Below are 19,191 nucleotides of genomic sequence, written 5' to 3' on the forward strand. Positions count from 1 at the left end.
CAACAAAAAATACTCATTGTAGCTTTTATCAGTTTTGAGATATTTTCATATAAATAACGATAAGTGCCAAAATTTCAACCTTCGGTCAACTTTGACTACCGAAATGGTCGAAAAACGCAATTGTAAGCTAACATTCTTATATTTTAGTAATATTCAATCATTTACCTTCATTTTGCAACAAATTGGAAGTCTCTAGCACAATATTTCGATTTATGGTGAATTTATGAAAAAACTTTTTCCTTACGTCCGTGCAGTAACTTCCGAAAAAAATCATACATGCGATTGTGGTAATGTTTGCACCCTTTTAAAATTAGCCATTACATAAAGTTTTATATATGGAAATGTGCGCAATTTCTTGCACAATACAACTAATATGGAAATGTGCGCAATTTCTTGCACAATACAACTAAAAACAACCCATGGTTCTAGCTTTTATCAGTTATGAAATATTTTCATATAAGAAATGATAAGTGACAAATTTTCAACCTTCGGTCAACTTTGACTACCGAAATGGTCAAAAAATGCAATTGTAAGCTAAAAATCTTATATTCTAGTAATATTCAATCCTTTACCTTCATTTTGCAACAAATTGGAAGTCTCTAGCACAATATTTCGATTTATGGTTAATTTATGAAAAAAATAACATTTTCTATATGTCCGTGCGGTAACCCCTCCGAAAAAATCATACGTGCGATTGTGGTAATTTTTGCACCATTTTAAATTAGCCGTTACATAAAGTTTTATATATGAAAATGTGCGCAATTTCATGTATAATACAACTAAAAATAATTGAAGGTTGTAGCTTTTCTCATTTTAGAAATATTTGCATATAAATCATGATAAATAGAAAAAAAATCACGTTCGGTCAACTTTGACTCTACCGAAATGGTAAAAAAACGCAATTGTAAGCTAAAACTCTTACAGTCTAGTAATATTCAGTCATTTATATTCTACTTGAAACAAATTCGAAGTCTCTTGCACAATATTTAGGTTTATGGTGAATTAAAAAAAAAAAAACTTTCCTTCCCTCCACTCGCGGATTCTCCGCCACAAATCTCCGAAATGCGTAAGTCGCATTCTCGGAATATTTGCTCCGTTTCATATTAAGCATTTCATAGAGTTTTATATATTAAAATGTGCACAATTTCATGTAGAATAAAAAGAAAAATATTTGAAGGTTGTAGCTTTTCTAATTTCTGAAATAATTGCATATAAAAAAAAATATATAAAAAATTCGACATTCAGTCAACTTTAACTCGTCAGATATGGTCGAAAACTGCAATTGTAAGCTAATACTCTTACAGTATAGTAATATTCAATCATTTGAATACAATTATATATGAAATTTTGTTTTTGCGCTATCATATATGGCATTATTTATATATGATAATAATAATTTTCTTCTTTTCTGATGGTTGCGTACTAAACTTCAGGCAATGACAAAAAAAGGAGCCAAAAATGAATTCTTAATCTTGAAAACTAAGCGCGCTGTGATTTTTTGAAAAAAAATTTTGTCCGCTTTGGCGCTCACTCCGAGACCGCCTTGGCACACGGAAGACGATTTTTAATATACCCCTTCGGCATTTAAGGGTTAACTTTTTAACCAGCTGTAATTTGATAGTTATATTTGATCATGATGTATAGACATAATTCGAGTCGGCTTGTGAGAGCTAATTTGTACATAGCCAGGTGGTCTGGTTCAAGTACTTGCAGCAGTAACAATATTAATAGTAATCTATTCAGTTTAATGTGAGATATTATGTATTATGATTCATAATGGGCTGTTGTCATAATGGCCTGTTGTCTATAACTTTTTTACAGTTTCAAATTTGTGTAATTTTTAACATGCTAATGGCTAGATTTTTTGTCGTCTTAGGATTTCTTGGAAAGCTGTCGTGCCAGTACCCTCCTTGCAGAACTTACAGATGATGAACTTCCTGATCCTGATGATGATGAAAATGACGAGGATGATAATGATGATGACGATGATGATTATGAAGAGGAAGAGGAATGTTATGAAGTCAGTGTATGAATAATGAATGTGTAAAATCCTTGTGATAGTGAAAACATTTATGTGAATTTGTCAAAATTGTTTTGAGTAATTATGTTTTTATCCATGGTTAATACATTGATATGTTTCTTTTATGTAAGATTTTCAGTGCAATGTTTCATGTATATGTATAAGATTTTCTATAACGTTTAAGGGGCTTTTTGGATAGTATGTGTAGAGGAAGGGACTTTTTGGATAGTATGGGTAGAGGATAACTCTGTTTTAAGCTTACATACACTGAAACACTGGACAAATAAAGTTTTCAAAGAATTGCATACCTTATACAGTTGTGTCCATATGGTGTTGATCATACTCTAATAATAATTTAGATCACGAATTTTGTGCAGGTGCGCAACGGCAAGAGACGAGGATGGGATGATGATTTTGTGATTAAAAGACAGTTCCCAGCTTTAATACCAGCATTTGATCCTAGACCGGGTAGAACGAATGTAAATCAGACCCAGGGTAAGTAGTTGAATAAGGAGTAAAGATGCTGAAATTAAATAATGCATTGTTTGCATTGCCATATACTACATAATAGTTAAGGTCTTTTGTTAGCTTCAGTGTTATATTTTTCAGACTTGGAGATCCCTGCACCTGGAACGGAAGATCAACTTAACGATTCTCCAAGTGAAGTATTAAGTGGTCCACGTTTGAGTTTAACTCTTAGAGGCCCAAACTTGCCTGGTATTCCTGATGTAGATGTACCAATAACAAAGAATACTTCTACTATATTTTCTGCCGTCCAAACTTTGGTCCATGCTGCCAATTTTCCATCCCGCCAAGAGAAGCTCAGACGCATTTGGGAGCCGACTTATACGTAAGCTCTTAAAACATTTTAAAGTTAACAAATCCAATTTTTTCTTGAGTATCTTTGTAGCCTCTGCTTTTAATATTGTTTACTGTATTTTTTTATTTTTTCAGTGTAGTGAAGTTTGTATAAATTTAAGGTTGTAGTGAGCTTAGACCAGGCTTTGCTTTATTAGACAGAGAAGCTTTATCTGTGGGAACTCATTTCATGTTGCACTTATTTGGAAAAAAGATAAGGCACATGTTAATCCATCATAAAATACAGATAACAAACTCAGTTTTCAACAATATTGTCAGCCAGCAGTTAAGTGTGTCATTTTAATGCCTTGGAAGCCTATCAAAATGACTGTCTTATAAGTCCTTTGAATTATTAAAGGAAACGGGGATACTATATGAACATTAAAGGAAACAGGGAAACTGATAAGCAGCCAAAGCAGTATTAACTATAATTAAATCTAGCCTACTTGCTCCTGTTAGTAAAACAATTCATATTTATAATGATTAAATTGTAGGCATTGTGGAACAATGAATCTGACAGTAGCAAATCAAAGCATTAAATCAGATGTTGGGTTTTGGTATTCTGCTGATTGTTGGTCATATAACAGATCCCTTGGTTTTCCTAGCAAAATCCTTGTATAGTTGAAAATATGCATAATAAAATGAAAATTGCATCATAAATGTAATTTCATCTACAAAACTTGAAGTGCTGTATATCCCAAAGTAAGAGAACTTAAGTTTAAATAAGACCAAAATACATACATTGAAAACAAACCCTTCAGGCTAGCTGTATATGTGTGAAGAATGTCAGCACAGTGCTCATATTAAACTGTGTATTGATCATGATACAGGCAGTCCCCAGTTAATGACAGGGGTTCTGATAACCTAGAATTATCATTAACCAGAACATCGCAGTAATTATTGTAATACGTAGTTGGCGTTTACGACGCTGTAACTGCCAATAAACCGGTTAATGATGGCGATGAACTACTTACCAGCCGCAGTAAACTGCCTTCCGACACCGTTAAAACACTTAGCAGTGCCAATAAACTGCCTACCAATGCCAATAAACCACTTACCCTTGCTGAAAATCTGGTTAACAATGTCATTAGCTAAATTTCGTCAAACCAATGCCAACGATGAGCTGGAACTGCCTGTAATGATATTAGCCTTTATTGGATGGGCATCATCACAAATATCTATACTAATAGGATTTGAGTGATGGATGGGCTAACTCATATGAGAGTTAATATTATGCTCCATTTGATTTTGATGAATTTAGTGGGAAAGATGTCATAGCACTAGTGGCAACTGTAGTAGCTGAGCACAGGACAGAGGGAGATCATTATGCCTTGAGACTTGATAGGGGCATGTATTGCCCCTTTCCATCCCATGATGTCTATTTATTTTGTCATAAATATACCCAGTGATTGCTGTTGGTTTTAGTTCCTATCTTTTATGATAGTATGTCAGCAATAATTGTAATTTTGCAAAGAAATATTTTGAAAAAACATGTGTATGTCAGCAATAATTGTAATTTTGCAAAGAAATATTTTGAAAAAACATGTATGTATACCGTATATACTCGAGTAACGTGCGATCTCGCATATCATGCGACCCCCAAATTTTCACCAATAAACAGTGGTTTTGTTATGTATCTCATGTATCATGCGAGTTCCTTTTCTGAGAGCGTCAATTCATAAGGTTGGTGGTTTAGCGTGCTAATGGCCGAGTCATTCAGATGTGTGCTGCTGCTAGTCAAGTTACGGTAATTTTCTAACTAATCCCGAGAATTGAATAGAAAATCTCAAGATTAAAAAAGAATCCCAAGATAATAAAATAATTGTAAAAATACCATGCCTCTCTCTCTCTCTCTCTCTCTCTCTCTCTCTCGTCTCTCTACTCTCTCTCTCTCTCTCTCTCTCCTCTCTCTCTCTATCTCTCTCTCTCTCTCTCTCTCTCTCTCTCTCTCTCTCTCTCTCTCTCTCTCTCTCTCTCTCTCTCTCAGGAATAAATACTGTATTTCAATCTTTCACCAATGGGTATCGGTAAATGTGTAGACATTGTGTGCGTGTACATAATGTCTTTTATCCGATGTTTTGGTTTTTGGAATTTTTCAGATTTCGGAAATGTGAGGTTAGATGCATAATCAAACAAACATCACTACTGCAGCAAAAACATTTTTTCCCTTTGTTTTTCATTATTGTTATTTATTAATTACAGCTTAAATAAATATTAATATAATACTGTTAATATCGCACGTTAATGAATGCGAGATAATTAAGATCACCTACTATAATAAAATAGTGGGACAATTAATACCATATGTTCACTAATAGCTATTATTTTCAAAACACACATTACATAAAACGCAAAAAATATATGTACATAGCAATCAAAATATAATAATTTTTTGCAGTTCAAATTGTGAATTTTAACAATAAGTATGACTATAAAATATATTTCACCATATTGATCTTGAAGTTGAAGAGTCATAAAATTTTGAGGATGGTCTGGGAAAAGACTTTGCACTTAGTGATGACGCATTGCTACAACACAATGTGGTATTTTCATACTACTATAGTGATGACGCATCGCTACGACACAGTGGTATTTTTCATACCACTATACATTAAAGTTCAAATGATCATATTATATCATTGTTTTCGCGAAGAAATTATTATATTAAGAAAGTTATTGAGTAATTTTTGCCGTCAGCAGTCATAAATTCACGATCATGGTAACGTTCAAACTACGGCATATGTCTATAAATAGAACAGAAGCAGAGGGCAGTCACTAGATAACAGATCTCCATGGCTACCAACCAGCCAATCAGGAGTTGGTTATACTACTCTGTGAATTTCTTAGAATGAACGTTTACACACTCGAAGCTGACGATGATGTGTGTGTTTTGCATACACTACTTAGTTTTAGTTTTTAATAGTGTAAGTATTTTACTGATTACATGAAGAATAGAATGATTCCTTCTCATTACTTTGAATGCAAAATGGTTTGAAGATTCTTCCGCAAAAAGAAAAAAGAAAAAAAAAACTTTAGAGGATGATACCTATTTACTAACGCTGTTTACATACCTTCAAAACAAAATTCAGCTCTTTAATCTCTGGAAAAATGTTAATCTTTCTGTCTGCTGGTCACACCCTTTATAACCCCCGCAACTAACAACAACAAAATTTCTTTGTTTGTTTTTATCTTCTAAAGATGTAGGTATTAACTGTTGGTACAGCACATATTTTAACAGTACTATGCTCATACACACACAAACACATTCAGTTGCGCGTGTGCTAATACCTATTGGTTTCAGAGACTCATGTTAACACTTACAGTATAGTTGAGAGAGCGGAGAGAGAGGAGGAAGGAGGAGGAGAGAAGAACGAGAGAGAGAGAGAGAGAGAGAGAGAGAGAGAGAGAGAGAGAGAGAGAGATTCATCTCTCTAATCTCTCGAGGAATGTTAAGATTTGTTCCCTGCTTTAACGTAAATTTAGTCTATGCGACTGACAACAACAAAATTCATGTGTGTTTTTTGTCTTCCAGATATGAATTACCCGTACTGCACATTTTTTAACAAGCATGAACACACTGCCTGCATATGTTCTAATGCCCACTGGTTAAATATCTCTCTCTCTCTCTCTCTCTCTCTCTCTCTCTCTCTCTCTCTCTCTCTCTCTCTCTCTCGTCTCTCTCTCCTCTCTCTCTCTCTCTCTCTCTCTCTCTCTCTCTCTCTCCTCTCCCCTTCCTTCTCTCTCTCTCTCTCGCTCTCTCTCGCTCTCTCCCTTCTCTCTCTCTCTCTCTCTCTCTCTCAGGAAAGATACTGTCAATTCAAATTATCAGTATCTTTTCCTGATAGACAGACGGACAGACAGATTAAATATTTAGGACTTCAAGGCTTGGCATATGTCAATTATTTTATGATCTTGAGATTTTTGGTTAATTTTGGGATTTTCCATGGTCAAATGTTGGGATTATTAAGAAAAATGCCATAATTTGATTAGCAGTAGCAACAGCTGCAGTGCACATCCAAATGAATTGGGAAAGGCTAGCACGCCCAACTATAGTATTTACAAAATGAACAGAGCTCTCTGGCTTGGGTGTTTTGGTCCTCCCACGTGTTTGATCTCCGCATATCTGCCAAATTTACAACAACAGAGATAAAATCATTTCTCCCATTACAGATATCAAATATTTTCAGAATTCTAAATAAATTACATAGGTTAACGATTGATAGTTTTTTTTATGCAATTAAAAGAAACTCAGTCAGATTTTCTATCCACATGGCATATTTTGGTGCTGTTGCGAATATTTCAACCAGTTCCATGTGCATTTAAATCCACACTGTACAGTCTGGAGGCAGTTCTCCCTTCTACACATCTTGATTTCTTGATATTGCAGGTATAGAATAAATTGGTGAGCAAGGAAATATGAAATAAAGCGTAACAGAGTAAGTTTGACAAGTGAGAAAATAAACAATCGTATACAGACAAATTCTCTCTCTCTCTCTCTCTCTCTCTCTCTCTCTCTCTCTCTCTCTCTCTCTCTCTCTCTCTCTCTCTCTCTCTCTCTCTCTCTCTCTCTCTCTGACAAAATAATAGATAGGAAACAATGACTGAATGTTGCTTGAATGCGATATGGCAAAGTTTTGGCCGAACTGAAGTGTGGAGTTACTTTGGCACTGACGAGAGATATTAAAGTACCTGGAAATGAAAAACTCTTATAATCTTATAATTATAGCCTCGGGGTTTGTCTCAAGGACATTCAAAGATGGTTAGTCTAGAACAGTTAAACATGTATAAACCAAAATAATGCAAATGGCGCACGATCCCTCTTTTGTATTTTAAAATACAATAGTAATATGAGAATACATATAATATTATTGGATATAGTGAATTACAAGTAAAGCATAACTTTTTAAAAGATATACTGTTTTCCTCCGGTAGTAACTATCGCAATCGGCCGATTTTGGAAAGCATAGACGGTAAGCTAATTTTATACCGCGTGTATGAAGCGACCCCTTTAAAATTAGCTTCAAAATTATGTTTCCAAAGGCGCATAATATGTGAGTGTATACAGTACCTCCCAGAAAGTTACTGCATCTCCCCATCTTGTTAAGTCTCATAAATATTTGACAATAAATATAACTCACAATTTATTACTTAATTTAGTTCTTACCTGTTATGATATTGTGTGAGCTGTAAATATAATTTAAAAAAAAAAAAATGTTTAACATAGTAAAATTACCATATTTTATGAGTGTCTTGTAAAAGAGGACTCACACAGGGTTGTAAATAGTCACTTTCAACTTCCCGTGGAAGGTAGGGAAATTTTCTTTTCTAACAACCTTGTGCATTTGCATATATCTCTTTCCATTAATGTGGTTTGTTTTTCTGAAATTGGCCTGCCTTAAAGTTTGCGTGGTCTGGTGGTGTGCTTGATATATATTTAGCCTGTTGTAATGAGGAGGGTTTGTACTTGGTAATTACTGTAGTTTTGAAACCATTTATTACCATTTTATTAATGTTTGTAGGCTTATATATGGTGAAGCCAGAGAAGATGAGGGAAATGAAGGGGAGACTTCTGGCCTTCAGCAGCTTCATCGCCGTAGTTCCCGCACTAACATTTTGACTGAAGCTGTTAGAAGTGGATCTCTGTCTACTACCATTACCAGCTCATCTGGAGATCCATCTGTTGAGGATGTTTTACAGCTTCTTCGTCAGTTATTTATTTTAGCCAGTGAAGATAATGTTCAAGCTGGTAAGTTTGGTAATTGTAACAGAGTTAAGAGGTTTGTTCAAGGTTTCAGCTATGAAAAACTTAATATATTCATTGAAATGGTCAGATTTTATCTTATTCTAGAGTGGAATGTTACTAATGTGAATTTTCAAAATTAATTTTCATTATTTCCAGAGAAAGCAATTACCGGAATGGGTTCATTTGGTGTCAAATGTGAAGAATTTGAATCCAAAAAAGTAGGAAATAAACTAGTACAACAAGTAAGTATTCCAGTGCATTGAGTTAGCTATTAAACTATCAAATTACTTGAAACCTGTTTCTTAAGCTAGCATATACACGAAGGCTTTTTCCTCCTAGTATATTAGAATCATACCAACAATTAATTATCTTTCTTCATATACAAAACAAACCTTCGGTCTTAACATTACTATAATCTGGTAGCACAAGCTGGAAATCCGTGTAATTCAGGAACTATTGGCATCTGTGCCTTGTGCATCCCTTGAGAGCATCAGTAACTTCCTTACTGCCTTTAAGAGAGGACGTGATTACGCTATCTCTTTAAAAGCTGGTTTAGTTGCAGGGGGGGGGGGGGGGGGTTGCCTCGCTAATGAAGCTTTATTTGGGGTCTCGCAAGAAACAAAGGGTATGCCCTGGAGTGAGTGGGATTCCTTGTTCGAGATTTTAACTTTAGCGTCTATGGATCCTCATCCAACATGCAGTAGGTGAAAAGGAAACGTATATACACTTACTAATCCATGTTCAATTTGTCAATGAAGCAATGGAAAAAGTTTTATGTAAAGGGTCTGTACAAGAGAAAGGAGACGCTGCCATCTTTGGACGTCCCAGCGTCTTCAGCTGCTTTTGTTCCGACTACTCATGATATTGCTCCAAATGTCTAAAAACATTTGTCCATGGAACTTCTGGGATGAATAAATATGGAACGATGTGCAGGCTTCGATAAAAAAACTGGCTTGGGGGAAGAAGAGCAAAGTGATATAATACTCTCCAAGGCGATTAAAGAAAGAATGGTGCATCACGAGGTTCTAAGCCTGGTCAGTGACCAACATCTACCTCTCATATGCATGAGTTGCCAGATACCACAGATTCCTTGCTTTAAAATCTGATTTTTTTTTACCAGTTTCCAGCTGGTGCTAGAAGATTATCCTATTGTTAAGACTAAGGTTTCTTAGCTATGAAAAATATAAATTGATTAAAAAATTTGTCATGTTTTGTCACCTGTATTTGATGCTTCCCATATACCCCTTCGGTTTCTTCTAATGATGAGTCGTTGAGCGGTTTTGTACCTAATTATGCTCCTGTCTTCCCTGTGGGGAGAGGGGCAGCATTACCATCTATGTCATATGTTTCAGCCTCCCAATATGCACAGGATGGAGGGGATGTGGATGGCATTAGGCCTATCAAGGCTATCAACCTTGGATGGGTTGTTGGCTTAATATATGATGTCGAGCTTCCCTCCTGGTCAACTGTCTATGACTTCCATAAATGCATTGAATTTGGTCATGTTTCATTGTATTTGAACAGTGGATCGAGGGTTAGATATCCAAATACATATCTAACATCTCAAAGTCTTAGGTCTTCTTTAGCAATCTCATTTCAAAAAAGAATGATCGTGTGTGCTGAACCCAGAGTCTGTTCAGGATTCTCATACTTCCCTCCAAGTATGAGTAACTTATTGTTAAGACTGAAGGTTTGTTCCACATATGAACAAATGACAAATTTTTAATCGCTCTTGTATTTTTCATAGCCAACAAATCTGGTGTCTTAACATTGACTGCCCACCTGTAGCCACCCCTCTTATTTTTCATCCTGGGTTGGAAGAGAGACTGATGCATCACTGGATTCAAATGCATTCTCTCAACATGCTTCCACCTCAGCTAGGCATCAGATGCCAGATGCCACAGATTCCTTGCATTTACAATCTTTGATTATTTTTAACTGGTTTCCAGCTGGTGATTGAAGATTTATCCTATTGCTTAAGAACCTCAGGTTTGTTAGCAATGAAAAATGCAATTTGATTAAAAATTTGTCTTTTAGGTACCTTTTGTAGGCATGTACTTTTTGTCATTTATTATGTTCTACACTTGTGTATTTCTTATTATTCAGTGTCGATTTGTTTCATCACAACCAAGTTATGTTCTTAAATGCCAGGAGGCCCATATTCCTCTGATGACCTTCTCTCCTGTATTACCTCATTGATACAACTTGACAAACAAGGAGTAGGCTTGACCGATCACCTCTGTTTGGCCTGTTCCTCTACTCTACCACCTTAATGTTCTGGGTGACTTAGTTCTTTCTATAACCACAGAGTACTTTGATAATTCAAAGCCGGCCCTGCTGAAGGTCCCTTACACATACTCACACCGTACTGAGCATGACTAAGAAATGTATCTGTCATCATGACCTGTGCTGCATTGACTCATTATCCCGGATTCCGGGGCCAACTGGAACTGATGTTCCAGACTACTTTTGAGTCTACGTCAAAACACTGGTTATTGAGTACTCCCACTCTACCAAGGTCAGAGGAAGACCCCCATCCACGGTCAGTTTCCTGTAACGTGACGGATGTATGTGCCTGGTGGTAGTCCGTCAAGGCTACTCTTAATATAGTGTGTGTTTTCACTTATCAGATCGGAGTTCTTATGTGCCCCATCCAGTTCACTGCTCCTGATTCATGTGAAGATTAGTCAGTGTGAAGCGATATTCACATGCCCAATCACCAGTCCAATGTATATCACCATGCATGTAAACCTGTAATTACAGAGATTCTTCCCTCTGTTCTGACAACCTCTCCACCAGATCATTGTCTACTGACCGAATGCCTTTAATGGACAGAAATGTCCACTATGCAGGCAGTCACAGCCAAAGAGTCATTCTGTATAAGTGAGCTAACGACCTTTGGAGTCGTGTTACGTCTGAGGTGACACTCTACACCCAAAAACTGAGAACTATTAGTCGGAAAGGGATTACTGGTCAACCTCCAGACCTTGAGATATTAATTCTACTTATCGGTGGTGCCTCTTCTCCACACGAACCTGGTAGCAATGATTGTGCTACGATAAAGTTATCAGTCACTCATCCTGGGTCCTCCTTAATTACTGGAACCCATCCTTCCATCCGGGACATGGCGGAACAGGTAGAACCTAGAGTTTGCGTAACCTCCAGGATGTTCCCAGTATCGAATATGGAATCCTCAGGCTCCTCGAAGGGTGAACCCCGAGGCAGCTATTACATGGTTTTTCCAATATAAGAGTTCCTCTCTGGACGAGTGGTTTGTGCACTCTTCTGCCAAACCGGTGGTCCGCGGTCCTACTCCCATCTCAGCCAACGCGGAATCAGAGAACTTCTTTCTGGTGATATAAAATAATTTATTGATATAGTGCAGTTCGGATCCCACAATAAGCTGCAGGTCCCGTTGCTAGGTGACCAATTGGTTCCTAGCCATGTAAAAAAATATCCAATCCTTCAGGCCAGCCCTCAGCTCTAGGAGAGCTATTAAACAGCTTAGTGTTTTTGTAAAAACTAAGATCCCAACCACGAAACACCTTATGCGGTGACCCGTTACAATATACGGGCATATGTTCAATATGTTACCCTCCAAGGGAAATCCTATATTGCCAGAAACCATCATGGTGCTATTCTCGAGTAACCTAGCCCAGAATTGTACCAAACGTCACTACACCCTACCTCACTCTTGAAGAATGGGAAACTCCCCACTTTCCCCTTCCAGATATGATGAGGTACTAATGCCTTGCTCTAGCCAACTGAAGCTCGAACCCTCTATATTAGGTTCATGACTTCAATATAGAAACTAGACCAGTATGGAAGAGACCCATTTGCAGATTCCAGGTTAACCTAGCCAACAACCACTTGGACTAGTGTAAGTAGGTATAGTCAATTAAGAATTGATTAATTTATTTTAAGTTGGCAAGACCAGGTTGACCCTGGCTTGGTTTGGATAGGTTAGGCTATGTTAACTCTTCCAATTAGTCTAGGACCCTGGTTTGGTTAGGTTAGGCTATGTTGACACTTCTAATTAGGCTAGGCTAACTCCTCCATCACTTAGGGTAGGTTAAGTCCATCTGAGATGTACACTTGGCTAGGCTAGTATAGACTAGCTTAATCTAGAAACTAAATGACTTAGGTTAGGATAAAGCCGTTCAAGAAAGTTTGGGCTATCCATGCTAGGCTACAACCACAACCTTCTAGGCTGAGGTGGTAAAAGTGTTTCGAATGGGTAGCCTAGGCACTAGTCTATGCTCGGCTATACTTATAACCTTACTAATTCGCACAACCTAAGATAGTACGGGCATGTTCAAGCAACCAGATCATGTTAAGTCATCAACCCACTATTAGGCTAAGTTGACTTGTACGTATGTCGGAACCATCTAACCTATGATTTAGGCTAAGCGGACCCGGCTAAGCTAAGAATTGTACCACTCGGACTAATCCAAGATAAATGCAGGTTCGAAAGCCAAACTGTAACCATTAGTTGGTCCAAGCCACCACATGCATACCCAACCAGTTAGTTCGGACAGTAAGCTAAGAACTACTACTCAGATTAACTAAGATAGTAGCAGTAGACTTGAACTGGCTGGAATAGGCTACAAATATAACCACTTGTTAGGCTAAAAGGTATGACCCAATTATCCTGGCTATAGCATCTTAGGTAAGAGTGGAAGCTTTTGGTCAATATTCTTATAGGAGGAAACCAGCTTATACCAACAAGTATATAAAACTTGGGAATTCTCCTTACCTGTAAAGGTTTGAAGTTTTCTGGAGTCAACCCAAAGTATGCTACTTCCCACCATTCAGGCTGCATACAATTACTAAGAGGTATCCATATCCTTCTATCAATCCGTGCATTTTAAGTGTTGTAAAATGGACTTTACATGACTAAAACAAGGTAATTCATACACTTTCGTATCCTTTTTCAAACCAAACGCCATGTCAATCCCAGGGGAAAGCATGCTGGCAGGTGTCACCACCTCATACGAAGCCAGAAACTCATGGTTTTCTCTTCCCTCCGGTTCTAACACACTGTGTTTAGCCACAGGAGACGTTAACTCACTCCTACCCCCTGACAAACGTCCGGATGCGTCATGGCCGTCCGACCATACGGCCGCGGCACTTATGATCTTTAATGGCCACTGATGGCTTGATCTCGAATAGTCAGTAGGATCTGAGAAGGTATCTATTTGCATATGCCATGGCCTTCCGACAATACGGCCACAGCACCTTTGATCTTTAATGGCCACTGATGGCTCAATCCCGAATAGTTGGTAGCATTTGAGAAGGTATCTTATCAGCATGCGTCATGGTCGTCCAACCATACGGCCTTGGCACCTTTGATCTTTAATGTCTGCTGAATGCTCGATCTTGAAAATATTATAATCAGTAGGATTTGAGAAGGTATCTGTTTACAATCCTATATACAAATATGAGAGCCATTTTATCATACTTTATTACTCTTGACATCTAGAGTCCATGGAAAACGTTTGTAAAAGCATCGGCGTATGTACCAAGTTAAGCCACGGCATTGTAGTCTCTTAGAGACACTCTAGTCACCACTGGCAACTCCACGTCGGCCGCTAGCCCAGCGACAGTCGACGCTTTCGCTCGTTCAGACTCTTGTAAACGGCTTCGTCCGATTGCTTTGAGCTTACCAGCCACTGACTTGATTTTCATCCTGATTGGGCTGTGACCGTCCTGGTTCGAAGATGAAGAAGAATTTACTTTTCTCCTCATGTCCCGAGGATCAGTCACGAAATCCCGTATCCTCCAACGCTCGACTAGTACACTCAGTGATGCCATTGAACTTAGCTATGACACCATCTAGAGAAGAAGACGAATAAGACAAATCATGCCTTTTCTTTTTGTCTTACTTAGCCATTTTCACCTCTAGATCCTGTTTATTCTTCATTACTGTGTGTACCAATTAGTCAAAAAGCGTAGTAGGTTCCGGAGGCACCGAAGTAAATCGAGAATCGGTAGGCTGTGACGTCATGACTACCGCCATTTGCAAGCGGTCTTGGCTATGATACTCTTGCAGCCAATATCAAGAGACCCAACCTTCTGTGGCATGTCTACTTTACAAGGATGTGACAGTCCTGGCTCGAAGATGAAGAAGAAATTATTCTTCCCCTCTTGGCACGAGGATCAGTCACGAATTTCCTGATTCTAGCCTTTCCAACTCTTCACAGCAGCCACACTAGACTAACTTTCCATCATTCACTTGTTCGACAATTACAACTATTTCTTGTGCTTTCATATAATAGGGATGTAACAATCCTGGCTCAAAGATGGAGAAGAAACTTTCTCTTGGCTCGAGGATCAGCTACGAAGTCCGTATTTTTTCCAGGATTGGCAGGAGAACGCACTGGCATCAAAGCCAGTCACCTAAGCTTGACGCCTAAGCGGAAGGATACAGAGGAAAGACTTGTCTTTTCCCTTATGTGACTTATATCTCCTAATGCTTGTAATTTCATTCAAAAACAATGTGCATTAAAAATCTTCCATCCGAAAGAATAGTTGTAAAGTACTCTTGTACCTCAAAATGAAAATGGAAACATGCCTTTGTGTAGGCCGCAGCTGTGAAGAGACATCATGGCAGTCGCCATGTTTATGACGTCACTGAGCAACTCGAATGCGAAGCCAGCACCCTACCAGAAGTGCAAGGCTGTTGATGTTATTCTCGTAGTCATGGCAACCTGACATTAAAGGCTGCTTTGTTGCCCTATCTGCTTCTTTTACAGATGGCGATGGATCCGACCGCCATCCAATGCATGTCAGAATAAAAGGGACATCCATCACGTGGGATCCTGGATGGCAACACGACATTATACATCAAACCAACTGTCCTTTTTGTGTGGGGGGGGGGTTGGTTCTCCTGATAAGCCTAACGCCGACTGCACACCTGCATCCTCTCTACCCACGTATCTGGAATGAAACAAGATGGCAATGCCCGCCTCTCCCCACAGGGAAAGGAGCACCATTAGTCATAATTACTTCCCAAAGCACACCCAGATACATCAAAGCTTTGGATTACAGGTAATCCATATGAATATGCGATATTCCCAAGCACAGGTAACGAATTAACCGTACCCTAAGAGTTTCTTCACCTACGACTTGCTACACTAGGAGTACTTCGACATCGAAACTGTTGAAGAGAATAACAGGGTGTTTATCTGCTTCTTGTGATATCCAGGAAGTCTCGCTGCATAAGGCTTCATCTTCACATACCCAGGAATTCCAAACAACAAATTGAAAATGACTGGGGGCAAACTAAACCGGCTAGTTAGTAAGGGGTATGTGGGTGGCCCCACATGTCTCATGACCAAGCACAGATGCCAATAGTCCTTTGCGTACACAATTATTTTAAACTTTACCGGTTTCCAGCTGGCGCTGAGTATTTATCCTAATGTTAAGAGCTCAGGTTTGTAAGTTATGAAAAATACAAATTAGTTACCAATTTGTCTTATTTCCTTTTGTTTTCTTTTGCTATAATTTATATTTGTTTCATCACTACCCAATTAGTAATTGTATATATTTCCCTTTATCCCACCAATGATCCAGAAAACTCAGTGTGTATTATCTACACTGCCATATGAACAGCTTCCATTTGCCTCATTACTTTGCAGTATTTTGTAACAGTGTTGCTTATTTAATTTTGGTCCCTTTTATTTGAGCAATTCATCCAAGAATTACTTTTGATTTATCAAGTCCTTCAAAATAAGTTCCTTAATTATGGTTTTACTTTTTGGAATAATGCAAAGATTTTTTGCTGAGTCTTTGAAACTTGGGGAGCAGTGCAAAGATTTTTACCTTGTCTTTGAAAATGTCCTTATGACTCAACATGTATTTCCATCACGTATGACCGATTTCATGCGTAAATTTGAAATTTTTTGTTCCTGTTTCATGTTTTTGACATAATTTTGGGTCTTATCTGGTCCATTATCCAGTGAAATTTTGGCCGTTAAAATTTGGCGATTGTTCATTGTTGTGCTGGCCTTTTGTTATTCATTAGCTTTTAAAAGTGTCGTTGTACCTTGATGTACCTGCCAAGATCTTAATGGATACACTTGTAGTTTTTCAAGCCATCTTAGAAATATCATGGGTCCCTCATTCCCTGAGTCAGATGTATTCCCACAGCAGACATGAATGGAGTATAGAGCTTATAAGAGATGTTTCAGCTACTCAGTTTCTGGGTTCTTTGAACTTCCTTTGGCAGCTGCGTTAGTAAATAAGTTTATTTCATGAGATGACTTACTGTCCCAAAACATGATTGCTGCATGCTCTTAAGCATGTAAAGTGTTTCATACTACTAGTTCCAGCAGGAGAGATGGATCCTCTTGTGTCAAACTGTGACCTTCCTTCACATCAGACTAATTTTCTGCCAAGACTGTTGCCTAAATTTATATTCTTTAGCAGCTGCAGGACATGGTATCTTGATTGAAGCCATAGCTTTTTGGTCATACCTCTTACATTCTTCCAGAGGTTCTACAGATACTAATGTTGACAACAGGGTGACTCCCTTATTGTCCATCCATTTTACTGCCTATACCTTAACATAATCTACTAAAATCCTCCTTTCTTGGTGTGCACCATTTCCTTTCTTTTCTTTAGCATTTTCCATTTCAAAGGAAGTTAAATGAAGTAATGTAATCACTTCCTAAAATATTTGCAGCTATTATAAACCTTGATAAGCATAACATTAAAATTTTTATTATGGATCATTTCAGTACACCTAAAACTCATGTGTAGGAACAATAAGAACTACAAAAAATTAACATGGTTGCAAAATTTTAATTTAGGCTTAGAAAAGAGATATTGACCATAATCTGTACAGTCATCAGAGCCATATTCACCATGAAAAATATGCTCTAAAGCTTGCCTTACTCTATAATACTGTATGGAATCCATATCTGCCTGTTAAGGTAATTCGTAGGCTCAAAGGACAAAGTCAATGAAATAGTCATGCATGAAAAATCACTTGAAAAGCATGTGTTTCATGTATTTCTGATCCTTTTATTTTTTCACCACAATCATTGTGATCTGTATGACACTTATCTAAAGGATATAATTTTATAAAGCACAAAACATTCCTGTAGCTTTGGTAATGAAATGGAAAACGCCAAGAGACTTGACACACTAAGCGGCCATTGAACATCAGGGGCTAATAGTTGCCATATACACTGCTAGTATGAAGTGTTATCAACACATCGTGTTTAGTAGACTGATGAATTTGTTACAATCATCAACATCCCTGGAAACTTTTTTTTCTGCTTGTGCTTAATAGTTTCAAGAGGCATTAGTATGCATTTAAATAATTTTTTAAAATTTTAATGTGGGAATGTACCTCCCCACTACATTTATAGTAGATAAGTTTCTACATTAATTTTTATGAAAATAATTATCTTAAATTTTTCAAACATCAGTGATCTTTTACATACAAAATGAAAGTAACACATTTAATTAAAAATACTGTAGTATTTAAATATGTTACAGGTTGGAGAAGCTGTTGTATTAGCCTGTGGAGCCTTGCCATCATGGTGTGAAGATCTCACATATGCTACTCCAATGCTGTTTCCCTTTGAAACAAGACATCTTTATTTTAACTGCACAGCCTTCGGGCCAGAAAGGTAATTAGTATAGTTCATACTAGGAGTGGTTTTATTTGATGCAATAGTAAATACATTAATACTCTGAAGTGATTTATAGGTTACTAGAAGTAATTTTTAAAATTTCAGGTCTTTAGTTTGGTTGCAAAGTCAGAGAGATGTGAGTGTCGAAAGACGGGGTGGCCTGAGAAGGGATGACCCTCATGAATATAGAGTTGGCAGATTAAAACATGAAAGAGTGACTGTACCTCGAGGGCCTGATCTGCTTCAATGGGCTCAACAGGTAAGTTATGTTACTTTTGATGTCTGTTTATATTGAATTAAGAAGAAACTGGCATTCAGACAGAAAGGGCTCGATGCAGAATTGTGCAAGGCACGTATTACTCTACATGTCACTGTAAAAGGAAATGTAGATTATGAAAATATTCTTGGTCATCAGTGTTGGGTGGAGAAGTCAAGGAATGTAAGCTTGTTAAGTACTACTTTTGGTGACCATTTGTGAAACATAGAAGACATCGCCATATGATTACCATGACCATCTATTAGACATAGGACTAGCACCTGCATCCTGAAAATCAATACACAGAAATTTGTAAGACTTTAGGAAATTGGTATAGGCAACAATGATGTCCCAGGTCATTATTGAAGCAATTGAGAAATTAGATCTCATGACTTGCATCCATTCTGTTTGTCATACTTTATACATTACCAATTGTTTTTTTCAGCTTTATTAGCAGCAATTGAAAGATACGTAGTATATGCATAGGAAAGGTACCGCTCTGCTATCTGTTCATTGATGTTATTTTTCCTGATTTTGTGGGAATTTTTTATATGTAATTTGTATCTGCAGAACAGCGCTGAAAATGAGGTTTATGGGTTGTCCAATCAATTTACAGGTGAAAGTAGTGTGCTGCAAGGAAATGTTTTTCCACCATTGCTGTCTGATCTTG

General features: G+C 37.6%; 1 protein-coding gene across 15 annotated transcripts in view; it reads left to right on the top strand.

The window, feature by feature from the left end:
* The window catches only part of LOC135220600 (E3 ubiquitin-protein ligase HECTD1-like), a 294,889-nt gene that overhangs the window by 246,405 nt on the left and 29,293 nt on the right, over positions 1-19,191 (top strand). For 14 of the 15 annotated variants that reach the window (XM_064257882.1, XM_064257881.1, XM_064257877.1 and 11 more), the window contains 7 exons: positions 1,877-2,020; positions 2,380-2,515; positions 2,630-2,870; positions 8,398-8,624; positions 8,778-8,863; positions 18,129-18,262; positions 18,371-18,524. In XM_064257882.1, coding sequence (XP_064113952.1) covers positions 1,877-2,020; positions 2,380-2,515; positions 2,630-2,870; positions 8,398-8,624; positions 8,778-8,863; positions 18,129-18,262; positions 18,371-18,524 — 1,122 coding nt within the window. The remainder of the gene's footprint in view (positions 1-1,876; positions 2,021-2,379; positions 2,516-2,629; positions 2,871-8,397; positions 8,625-8,777; positions 8,864-18,128; positions 18,263-18,370; positions 18,525-19,191) is intronic. The other variant, XM_064257884.1, reaches the window with a different exon arrangement.

This window comes from Macrobrachium nipponense, chromosome 2 (genome assembly GCF_015104395.2).
Source record: "Macrobrachium nipponense isolate FS-2020 chromosome 2, ASM1510439v2, whole genome shotgun sequence".
NCBI classification, from domain to species: Eukaryota; Metazoa; Arthropoda; class Malacostraca; order Decapoda; family Palaemonidae; genus Macrobrachium; species Macrobrachium nipponense.